Consider the following 12,743-nt stretch of genomic DNA (forward strand, 5'->3'; position numbering starts at 1 on the left):
GAAATGATGTGCGTTGCGCGCAAGGCCACGTGGTGACCTGTTTTAGCTGTACGATTGTTTGGCGAATGAGAATTATATTACATTACCATTTAGAGGTAGAACTTTTTTAGGAAGACAATAATAAGAGATAATAAATAAAAGTAGAAATATGGAAAAAATGCCTTTCCTTACATGTTATGATACAACCCAAAGAATAATATGTGGTAATTTCATTACTTAAACGTCTCTTACAAATCACTCAATCAGATTTGGCAATTTTTCACATCCCACGGCCGTACAACAGCTGACCAAAGGCCAGCAGGCCAATCTCACCCGTGTTTTCGATTATGACACAACAACACACAGCACGTTCCCTAACTCCCACGTCGTCCTTTCTTTCGTATGGATGAGCTCTCATCGCTCATCGCGTCATTTATTTCGTTTGTTTGCTTAATTAATTGGTCGAAAATTAAACGAGAAGCTTGCCCCCTCACACACACACACACACACATGCACTACACCCAGCTGACAAAAACGAAGCGCAGAAGATTATCACAAAACATCCATACAAATAAACAGACCCCGAAATGTGTGCTCCTCGCTCTCGCTCATCATGTGCTCATGATTTCACAATTCATCTTGTTAGCACGCGCGCTTGCTCCACCACCTCTCAAACCCCAACCCCCCTTTCACCCTACCCCATCGGTCCGGTACAAATAGAACCTTCGAACCCGAAGAGCTTACATAATATTGCTGTCTTTCCTCACACAAGAAGAAGAAGCAGTGGCAATCATTCTTTGCGCCCGCTCGGCCAAGCCCTCCGTGTGTGGTGTAAGCGGTTCCTTCCTCAACATCCGAGTGGGCGGACGGGCGGGACGGGCGGGCGGGACGGGCGAAACGTGAAGAAAGTTGGGCCACAGCGTGGGGTGGAAAAGAATCTTATTTTTAGCACGGCTTTGAGGTGAATTTAGAAATTACAGAAAGATTCGCCACCGCCACCCCTTCAGGGCAGGGCACGCTTTTGTCGCCATTCCTCCCCCCTTCTTCGGTGTAGGCATGATCGGATGATTATTTTTATTTGCAACGGCACACAGAGGCGTAGAAAAAACACGTCCCCCGGCTCTGTTGTTGGTCGGACCTACCGCGAAGACGCAATACGAATTTCCCACCCGGCCTTGTGAAGGAAGAATATTTCCTTGTAATGGTTTTTGATGGCGTCGATTAGTCGGTGGGAGGGAGGGGGGGGGGTGATGATTAAGCGATTGCCTATCTCGTGTGAGACTGTGAAGCAGAGGGAGCGTTCTGGAGTACGATCTTGTAATATTTGGAGAATCATATAATACAGGGTTTCGAATCATATAAGGGAATAGTTCAATCACTTAGGGGAATGTTGCAAATCGGTAGGGGAATATTGCATACATGCTGTGGATGTTTGCAATCACTTAGGGGAGTTTTGCAATCGATTAGGGGAATGTTGCAAGCGTACTGTGGATCTGTCATCAGACTGTGGGTGCCGCTGTAAATACCAGAAAATATTTTCGTCAATCTTACTAACGTATCATGTTCAATTATGGCTCCGCTGCAGGATTTATTTAGTTTATCATGTGTACAGCAGAATCCCACACGAAAACAACTCCAAACGATGTTTTAAAAAAAAACATTATCGGTATTAATTCGTAGCTTTTTACACCGGCACCCACAGTCTGATGACAGCTCCACAGTACGCTTGCAACATTCCCCTAATCGATTGCAAAACTCCCCTAAGTGATTGCAAACATCCACAGCTTGCTTGCAACGTTCCCCTACCGATTTGCAACATTCCCCTAAGTGGTTGAACTATTCCCTTATATGATTCGAAACCCTGTAATTGAAACACATTCAAACATACAAGATCCGTGCTCTCTCTCTCTCTCTCTCTCTTTCTCTCTCTCTCTCTCTCTCTTTCTCTCTCTCTCTGGTCTGTTGGAGTGTGAGCAGTGTGGTTTATAATTAAATGATACTCTCATACCATGTGCCATTCTGCGTCTGTCCACTGTCATGATTAATAATTCTTTCCTCCGGTTCCATTAAGCAGGCCCCGCACACAAAACAAAGCACCTCGCTCAACAGCTCACCGTTCCACAGACCGAGCAAAAAGGCACCAAAAAAAGGCAACGGACCCCTCTGTGCTCTGGTCTGGTGCATTTTTACCGATCGTTTTCGCTGCATCTGCAGCCCGGCTGGTTTGGGGTGGATTGCAATATGGCGTGGCGTGTCTGTCTGACCCAGAACGGGAAGTAATGGTGCTATCAACAAAAAAACCCGCTTACCCACCCCACATATAAAACGGTATCTTCTCCCTCTGCTGAAACAAAGAATGAAAGCGAAGTAATAAGTGCATTGCACACACAGCAAGCACAAAAAGAATGCATCGATACACACACACACACCAGTCCTGAGCGCTCGAATTTAGGTCAGGATCTTCCGGGCGGGGTATTTTTGGTTGTTTTCTTACCCTCGTACTGATGCAATAACAGAACATCCTGTTCACTTTTTCTGTGTGTGTGTGTCTGAGGGAGTAAATAAAATTACGCTTTTGGGGTAATGCAGCAGAGTGCATCAAAATGACAGCAGAAAGCAACTGGTGCTGCCCATGGTGTGATGGAGCGGCGAGAGAACGAGGGAACAGCACAGAAAGCAAAAAGGAAAGAAAGAAAGTGTAAGACACTGATAACAATGGGGCAATTGGGGGCCTGCAGCACTGCAATTGAGTGGGATGCGTTCCGGTGCAGTTGAAAGTGTGTGAGTGTTTGTGTAAAAATGGCCATGACGCAACCAAGCGCACTCATGGGGTGGGTGCAATTATTCTGTTGACCAAATTTGGATTATTACTGTTCCGTCACGCTGCACGATGCTGATCTACTTTCACACTTTTTTACCCTTACTAATAGAATGGATATGGATTAAATTGGTTCTCTTCCCTCTGCACTAGAACTGGCCACCCCCGGGCTGACCCCACACACATGTGTTTGGAATTGTAAGATGACATCAGACGCGCAATGGCAAACACGTTCAACTCGGTTCTCACCTCGTTTTGCGGGAAGATGCGCAAAAGGCCACTTTTTTTGTTATACACCCCTGGCGTGTGCCAGATTCGGACGATCATCAAAATTGCCCATGGCCTCGCTGAAGCGTCATTTAGCACCGCTGCACCATTTACGGTAGAATGCGCACACGAAACACGGTAGATGCACATCCCATACACAGATAGAGAGAGAGAATGAGGGGAGATATAGAAGAGAATGGCGTCTGGGGCTTTCGGCCGTCTGACCGTTACGGCTGACCTACATCTACAACCCCGGTGCACGGAACAAACGGACCATTTCCATACAGAGCAATTCTGTTCTTATCGTTCTGCAACATCAATTCTGCTTTCCCGGCTGTGCCTGTATCGTGCTTTGTTCTGATGCGACCTGGTTTTGGGTGTGTTTCAATACGTTTTAAAGTGAAAGAACCCATTTTTCCATTACTCCAACAGATTGATTTACATTCTTTAAGGATTGCATAAGCGCTCCTCCTCCTCCAGGAGTATCAACAATACCGTTAACTTCTTTTCCGTCCTCCGGAATGACTCGACTCACGGCCATCAACTCGGCTGTTAAATAATGCTGGTTGGCCCAATCATCAACATTCCGACAGATCCGGTGGGAAGAGTGCACTGTCCCGCAAGAATCGTATGCCAGGCTTTTTTGGGCAGGCCGTCAAAAATCAACAACACGAACGCGAAAAAATGCCCAACTCTCATCAATCTATCACCGGACGGACTGGTCACGATATCGTATGCTTCTGCTTCTCTCTTTCCATGCAAGTTTATTTACCTTTTAATAAGCACACACACACACATCCACAGAACTGTCCAACTGTTCTCTCCTTCTTCCATTGATTGACCCCGAAAAACCGGTTGACCGGTTGGTGATGTGTTCGATCAATCTTGTGCCCACCCCCCTTTCGAACGATATGGGGATCGTCTCCTGTTATGTCCCCGGACGAACTTTGCCTCAACGTGTACACGGGAAGAAACCGTTTAAATTCCCATCAACTACAAACAACATGCAATGATCTTCCAAAAACACACACAGCATCATCCCACCCGATGAAAAGGGGCACCTGTCATGGCCACGGTCACGGAAACGGGCGCGTATTCAAATGTTGCTTACCCTTCTTCTCCTTCTCCCCAAAAAAAAACGACTCAAAATGAAGCAAACAAAAACAAAAGCCCCCCCTCCATCACCCGGCGCAAACAAACTTATATTGCAGAACATAGTACAAAAGAACATCCATTTCCTCCCGGTGGATAATGGATAAAAACGAAAGAGAAGAGAGAACACATCACATAAAAAACAAAAAAAAAACATCACACGTTACGGGGTGACAGTTTGCCGGTCAAGTTTGCCAAGGGAAATGACATTTTGGGGCAAAAGTGGGTCAGCGGAGAATGTGTTTTTTCGTTTATTCACTCGTTCGTTCGTTTCGTTTCGTTTCGTTCGTTTGCATTTTGTGTTCAAATTTGTTCCACAGAGTTCCCTCTGAGTAAGGGGGGGGGGGGGATGTTTGTAGATGAGAGAAGGAAAGAAGGCACATGTTGTCATAAACACTTTGGCCAGTAAACGTGTGTGCTATGTCAGCAAACGTCTCTACAACCTAATCAATGGCTACTAAGGTGAGAGAATACAGTGCGTTACTATTTTTGTCTCACAGTGGGTTACTATTTGAGGAGTTTGGTTGTGTTGTTTTCATGTTGGTCACTATATTTTTTCACTTGTTATGAATCATTCCTCTTTTTCTTTGCTTCTAGCCTAACTTATAAATCATTATTTCAATTTAGATAATCTCCTGAGCGACTTATAGGTTACGTTATGACATGACAGCATGACACTCTTTCAAATAAGACCTCTTCTATCGGAATGGCTGTCCCTCTCTCCAATAGATCACTCACTGTGAAACGGCGAAGCAGCTAACTTCTAACCCCTGGATGATTGATGATCAAAGAGGAAATGTTTCAAATGGTCCCCGCCCAACACGCCACGAAATCCCGCCGTGTTGCACACCGGGAAGAGCAGCAGCAGCAGCAGTACCACCACCACTAACCGCGTGGGTTGCGGCGGATAAACGTGCACGACCGACAACACGACGCGTCGATGAAAATGTGGGACAGCGGCACTGGCAAATGTGGGACAACCGTGGCAACCCACACACACAACCTCTACCACCACCATTACCAGCACCTCCTGCACCACTAGTTGTTGCATGCAATCCGGGAAGATAGGTGGTCCCGGTGGTAGCACGTTTTCCCCGCTCCATTCGCTCCAGGTGAGAAAAGAGCTTTCTCCTTTCTTTGTGGCTGTTTTGCTACACACCATGCCAGCGTATATTTATGTTTGCCTTCGCAATAGGGCAACTTCAAGCACAAATGAACGTAAAACGAATCTGCAACGAATCTTACAAAACAGAACACAATACGCGTTAGCGGTAAAACGGCCGCACTAAGAAGTTTAATGAAAAGTATCAAAATAAGCATAAGAAAAGAAATCAATAAGAAAATTGAAAAGAAAGGTCAGCTTAAGAAAAAGAAGAGCTGTAGAAGAAGAAACAAAACAACACAGAAAATTGAAACAAACTTTTTCACTAAAAGTAGAACAAACACCAAACGGAACACGCTCGGTTGGTAACGAGCAGCGAAAAGAAAATGGGAAAACAAATAGATCAGAAACAGTTTACAGCACAGGCAATGGCGAACAAAGAAGAGCGAGAAAGTAAGTAAGCAGAAAAGATAAAGGTGAAATTATCGACCGCATCGGATAATTAAAGTGTTAAAAAATCGAATCAACACTTGCCGGTTGCGCAATTTGCAACGGTTCCCGGGCGCGTAATGATATAATTGAATGGTTCGGTATCGGCCGAAGCCTACTATTTTCAACCGTAACAAGCACGCACGCACAAACGGTGCCTGTGGATGGGGAGAGTTCGCCCGAGCAAATCATAATCCGCATCCTTCAAAGAAGTGGGTACGTGTTTACCGGTTGCTCGTTGCTAGGCAACCGGTTGGTGTTGGTGGTTTAATGGTAACGATTAATTATGCACCAAAATCAGTACAACTAGGTTATTGTTCGTTCTAGGTCACGTGAGTAGTTTTGTTCTTGTTTGAAGCTCTATTTTCTTCTTCCTTGGCCGTTTTCTTCCATTCTTTGCTATTCTTATTATTTTCGTTTTTGGCAATAGTAGAAAATGATGTTAAACGTGCCTTACAACACTTTGTAATTTGTTATATTTCTCCTTCACTTCCGTTATTAGTCGCTCAGTTCAGCTTTAAACCTCCTTTTCTTTGGCCATGACTTTGCCATAGTTTCTAGGGCATGTAATTTTACGCCAACAGTGCAAGCAAAACAAAGCAGCAACACGCGCTCGCCGCGCGGCCTGTCCCGTCGTGCGGCGTCGTTCGGCGTCGGGGTAGCTGACATAACGAGTGCCCGAGTGCGGGCGCCGGAACATGAGTGCTTTCACTTCAACCCGGGGTACCCGTGTAACATGCGGGCCGACCAGCCCCATCGGCATGGTACGGTATTGCCATTGGTGGCTTCAGTTTCAATATCAATGCCTAGACATTGGCCGTCATCAGGGCCAAACGTACCCGAACCGTACCTCCATCGTTGGAGCGATGGGGGCGTGTTGGAGCGGTGTGAGGAGCGCGTGGGTGGTGGTGGGAAATGCGGTCAGCTGGGTGGGAGGTGATTTAAACAATAGGTGAAAGGTTATTTACGCTGCTCGATTTAGTTCGGATATTGTTAAATAATTGGCTCAGTTTTTACCATATTACAACACATAGAGCTTCACCAAAAGTGCTTTAGAAAGGTTTTTCCTGTTTTTTTTATGTTCATAAAACGTGTATTGAACAATTTAAGCATAAATATTGAGCTCTTGATAGTCTTCTTCTACAGTTTTTGCTTTCATTAGGCTTCCTTGCCTTTTTACTAGATGCTTCAAACTCCTGTGCAGCAAACTCGAGGCAACGCTTCTACAGAAAGTTTTGCTAATCCGTAAACCCACAAACTTACTCCTCCATTCTCTCCATTCGGCCCAGAGTTCCCCCTCCCCTGCTCCTTGCTCGACGGCAGCATAGAAAGATACACAAAACCATCCCCATCACTCTCTTTCTCGCGTCACTACTCTCACGCCAAACAGTTTGGTGTCACGAGCCGGGCCCAGCTTAACTCGGCTAATCCCTGCCATGTCTTGCTGCCATTTGCTGCTACTGCCCCCCCGTCCGACCCGGCTGGCCCGTCGTCCACAATTGCGAATGTCTCTCTTCTGGTGCGGAGAATGCGCCGGGCCTCGCGCGATGCCCGAAATTAGGTCAAGTGTGTGCCGGTTTGAATAATTCAATGCTTGGCTACTTTCAATGCCGCTCGTCCCTCTAGCGCTCTAGCGCCCCCGTTTGGGTCCGATTTTCCTCACCCGTCTCTCTCTCTCTCTCTCCAATTGTCCGTGTGGCCTGCCGGGTGGAAATGCCAGGCGGGGAAATTACTTTCATCTTTTTGTTACGAAAGTGTTGAGGCAATAGAGTTGAGGAGGGTTGTGTGTGTGTATGTGTGTGGGTTGGATTGTTAGACATACGCAAACTGGGACACATTTATATAGCAAAGCGATGATGCGGGAAACAGAGGAAGTTTCTGTGTCTAACTCACGTCTATTACTTCAGCAATTTGTAATCGTTTCTTACGCCTTTGTTTTTTCATTCTATTATTCGGCTTGTGCATCTGATAAGAGATTGATGGTTGATATAATGGATCACATTGTAAAGCGTATTCGCAATGCAACAATCATCGCCAACCATAAAAAAATGTATACATCGTGCACCAAACTGACCTCATTTCACTGCAACTGCAACGCAAATGCAACCGATTGGTGGCACACACTTTATCAAAGCCTAGATAACTTTATTTCATACCTTTGTTATCAAGCAATAAGCTGCTTTTGAGGTGAGTAATAGTAACAATGAATATTACTTAAACACTTTGTGAAGAAAAATGGGTCAAATTGCATGATACAATCTGCAAGAATTAATGACCCAATCTGGCCACAAAGCTTCCAATGTTACAGTGTTTACTTCATCCACCGCCGCACAAAGAACTGACATAAGCCAAAATATTATTCGCCCAAGCCGTCTGAACCCGGGAACCCGCGGTAATCGATACCGCAAACATCACAAAACAAACCATCTCTCGATGACGATGCTGACAATGATGATGCTGATGATGATGACGGTGATGTAAATATGGTCCTGCCGCCCGTTCTTGTCGATAACAATGGGACCTAGCGTACTCTCCTCCCCACCTCCCCCACCAAGAAGTGACCCCATTTTTGGAATCCTCAAAAGTAAAACCAAAAAAAAAGCCAATCCTCTTTCCCGGTACTGGTGCAGCCGAAGTGCAGCGGGTGCATGCGCCTGGCAACTGACGTGACTCGCGAGAGATAAGCGATCGGGTAAACATGCACCGTATGTGTGCGTGTAAAGTAAAAACCCAAAAAAGCGCGCGTGTGTGTGTGTGTGTGTGTGTCTCCGAAAAAAAATCGCATCCCAAAACCTTTACAAAGAGCCAGTATGGCCATATGCAGCGCGCTGCACCGTTGCAAAAGTAGGTCTCAGCCGAATGTAAACACCAGGACCGAAAAGAGCGTGTGGAATTTTCCATGACGGGAAGCAAATTTGTGTGTTGTACTGGCATTTCTTTTTTCTTCACTGATTTCTTCACTCGCCACTACTACGCCGGTGTATTTTCTTAAGCTTTTTAAAAAGATAGCAACTGGCAAAAAATACACCACGACCACGAGAATGGTTTCGAGAAGAGCGAGAAGGCGAACCCCCCACTCCACTTGGGGTATCAAAACGAAACTGCCCACGTAATGGTATAATAGGAAAAACAAATAACAATTCTATATCGCGCGCAGTGGTGGGGCCGCGCTCTGTCTGTGTGCCGCTGCACCCAGATAGGCGCGATGTGGATGCAATTTCGGCACCCCAAATATGACGATGTGTCGGTGTGACAGGTGATGAGTTGAATGACCTACCACTCTAGGGAGCGAGCGAGAAAGAGAGAGGAGAAAATGAAAAAAAAAATCGCACAAAACAGCAGGCCATGACAGTCGTAAAGCGGGGGTCGGGGCACCTACGGAAATCCCAAATGTTCGAATCTGGTCTTGGTGTGAGTGAAATTGCTGCTATTCCTCCGACAAAGGAGGCGACGGTGGATTACAACAATGGCCGATAAAAATTGGCAGTACTACAGCCCCCAGTGCAGTTTGGTGATAGTCGAAGCGATTGAAAACTTTTGTGACAGTGAAATCATTTATCATACATCAGTGAAAATGAATGACATACGGTTAAACAGAGCTGCATCATTTTCATATTGATGCATCGTGTGTGTTGCTTACTTTGGTTTCATCGCCATTACAGATGGTGCACGGACAGTCGAACGAAATTGGGTCAGCTCGGGATGGAGAAAACCGTTCCTCAATATGGCTGAATTGAGGATATTACACAAGAGAGTACGTGAGCGGAATGATTGACGCATCCGGTAAAGCTTTTCGGGATATTGAAGAAATATCGATAGAATCGGTTAGGATCTTCCTATTCCAAGGTAATTATTGCTGCTATTTTTACTTCATTAAATTAAGGAACTAGTTACTTTAAGGAATGTGTTCCATCTTCCATTTCTCCCTCATTTCCAACCAGACCAGAGATCTCCTTGTATGTGCCGCCACTTTCGCACTCAGCGAACCGCGTTCGTACCTCAGAGCATTCCGATTCTGAGTGATCGGGTTCCCCGGGAGCGTTTCGGTTCGCTGCAGTCTTCCCGTTTTCGCAATTGTGCATCGCCTGCCTTCTTTGTTGTTTTTTCACTTATCCCCTCTTATCCCTCCCTCAATTCACAAAACGTCCACCAGGAGCGGCAGACGCGAAATTAGGTCACCGTCTGTTACGGCCATACCGGTCATCGGTCCCGGCTTTGTCCGCGACACAATTTATTCAATCGTGCAATCGATCTGGCTCTCTCCTTCTCCTTCTTTCTCTCTCTCTCTCTCTCTCTCTCTTCCGCGTATGGATTCGTCTCTTGGCTGGCGTAATCATAGGACGGGGGAGGAGATGATTCAAACGAGCGGAAATGGAGTTGTAGGAAAGGTAGGAGGTATGAGGCTGTGGTGGAAAATAAAGAGGAAGAAAAGGTAATTGCTCCCTTTTGGCTGCTGTAACATTATGATGTGTCCGTTCGCACAACAAACATGCCGTTGAATCACTTTGATTGAATGTGACAAGAGTCCGGCTAATTGCTTTCTTTGATTCATTTAACTCGTTGTTGCTTGAATTATAACAAGACAAGTCAAACAATTTCAACATTTTGAATGGATTGAAAAAACAATCAACACAAAACTGTGCTACTAAGAAAATAAGTGTTATATACACACTGTCAAATCGTATGACAGTTTGTTCTTTCCCCCATGCTCACTCCACACACACACATGCACACGGACGTAACAAAAGCGAACTGCCACATATTTATAACGTGTAAAATGGTGTATCGCACTTACAAACAACAACTGGCCACATCTGCCGACGCACAATGTCACACACGCTTATCAGTACATGGTGCCCCTATCGTTGTAGTATCCCTGATTCTGCTTGCCGCCCGCCCCATCGTCCCCACCGGGCCCAAAGCCCCGCCCATTTCCACCGCCCTTGGTCTTGGCGTGAGGGTTCTGGAACCGATTGCTGCGACCTTCGATGTGGGCTCCGTTCCGGCCCATTTCCCGATCGTACTGGTGATGCCCGCTGCCCGGCCGGCCCTTCGATCTGCCGGTCGCCCCGTCCGCTCCCCCATTCGCCATGTAGCGGGTGTCCTTGGCGTCGCCGTGCCCGCTCGGGCCACTGTTAAAGTCGGACAGATCCTCCTCATCCAGCTCGTCCATGTCGAAGATGTTGGCCACCTCCAGCTCGAGCGCCGAGTCTTCCACGCTGGCCTGGCTGCGGGGTGGCTTGTGGGGCTGGTTGGCTTTCGGTGGCTTCTCTCCACCACCACCACCACCCCGTTTCCCGCCCATGTATCCCCCCATCGCTTCCACATCATTTCGATACGGGCCAGCGTGATGATGTCGATTGCCGTGGATGTTTCTCGCATTGTTCATGTAATCGTTGCGTCTGGAACGAAACGGAAGAGTGTAGTGAGTGTCTAATTAACCAGCTTCAAATCGTAAACTAAACTCGTTATTACGCTTTCGTTTGATCGATTTTGGGTCCCATGCCATGGGCAAACACGTCCATCGGGTAACCACCATGCTGGGCTGCCGCCGTGTTGTCCATCCGTCTTCGGTCTCGCCTATCGCCTGCATCGATCATTCCGCTCGGATATGACGACGCATCTGCGGATTGACTAAGCAGAATGAGCCATTTAGCACTGACAACGCTCTAAACCTGCCCCACACGATCATACACACATACCCCATCCGGTAATCCTCCAAAAGTGTTCGCGTTTTCTTCACGTACACAGCGAGCATAACCGTAAGCACCAACAGCAGAGCGATCATACCCCCAAACACCGCTATCATCAGATACAGTTGATTCTGTAGCTCCATCATCCAGGAAGGTCGGGCGAGATATTCGTACCTTTTACACTCTTCTACACATCTACACAGGAGGACACAGTTTCAAAAGTGCAAAACACACCCACTTTCCAGCCATTCTGCCCAATAATTTGGGCACCACACAGCACCCAACTTGGGTGGAAATTAATTTCTGCCGAAATTGTACGATAGCACCACGTCGGGGCCAATCTTTGGTTCACTCGATACATTCTTATCATAGCGAGGAACGCAGTTTCGGCATTTTTTGTCCTTATTTTTGCGTCCGCCAATCGAACAATGCCTATCATTAATTACTGTTTAATGTACATTTCGTATAAAGATCTTATGATACGCCTCTTCCACCCAGCATTGCTATTTCAAGGTGATAAAGTTTGGTGAAAAGATTCCTCAGAGGGCGAAGGAGAGAGGGCTCCATTTCTGAAGAGACCATTTTCGATGGGTGAAGTATGTTTCACGTTTTAGGGGAAAATAGGTACTCTATGGAATTCAAGCTGATAAATAGAGATTTTTGCTTTTATGTGTCGATATCAGCAATTATTCTCTTTTCTAAACGAAATATCGTTACATTGACCAGTGCGATACGGTAAAACGGTAAATGATACGAAGCAAAAGCTTTCTTGCTGCGCAGGTCAGTAATTGAGCTGACTCCCAGACTGCCCAGTCGAACTGCAAACAAGAAAACTCGGTAGAACAGGAACAGCAAGAAAACCCCCGTCTATCTTGTTACTGTTATTTTTACAATCTTTCTCTTACTTTTGCTTATTTTTGCGGTCTCTATCAATCTAGGTCGGAGCAGAGGCAGCAGCAGCAGCAGCAGCATCGGTTCTTTGTTCTAACGCACCAGACAGTCGGTGGAGGTTACGATTTATTTATCACTTTTTTTTTCGTCTGTGTGCGCCGTTGTTAGCCAATGTTCAAGTTACATGCAACCCCGCCCGGGTTTCTGTCGCGACCTACCTCACGCAGAGCGCAGGATGATGATGGTGGTGGTGGTGTCCAATTGCGTCAAATGTGTTGTTGCGAAATGACCCATTTTTTCTCTGTTTGTCTGTCGGATGAAACAGAGGTACGGGAGGGGAGGGGGGAGGCGG

At 46.4% G+C, this 12,743-nt stretch overlaps 1 protein-coding gene across 2 annotated transcripts; it reads right to left on the reverse strand.

Moving 5' to 3' along the window:
- Nucleotides 1-10,546: 10,546 nt before the first annotated feature.
- LOC133393833 (uncharacterized) lies at nucleotides 10,547-12,679 on the reverse strand. Of its 2 annotated transcripts, none has more exons than XM_061660575.1 (3): nucleotides 11,510-12,679; nucleotides 11,283-11,441; nucleotides 10,547-11,209 (listed from the first exon to the last, which is right to left on the reverse strand). In XM_061660575.1, the coding sequence occupies exons 1-3, from the start codon at nucleotides 11,644-11,646 to the stop codon at nucleotides 10,651-10,653; spliced, it is 855 nt and encodes a 284-aa protein (XP_061516559.1). In that variant the 5' UTR covers nucleotides 11,647-12,679; the 3' UTR covers nucleotides 10,547-10,650. The 2 variants fall into 2 exon arrangements, with proteins under 2 accessions (XP_061516559.1, XP_061516560.1); XM_061660576.1 differs by having other exon boundaries at nucleotides 11,283-11,430; nucleotides 11,510-11,602.
- Between the last annotated feature and the right edge of the window lie 64 nt (nucleotides 12,680-12,743).

This window comes from Anopheles gambiae, chromosome 3 (assembly GCF_943734735.2).
Source record: "Anopheles gambiae chromosome 3, idAnoGambNW_F1_1, whole genome shotgun sequence".
Taxonomy (NCBI): Eukaryota; Metazoa; Arthropoda; class Insecta; order Diptera; family Culicidae; genus Anopheles; species Anopheles gambiae.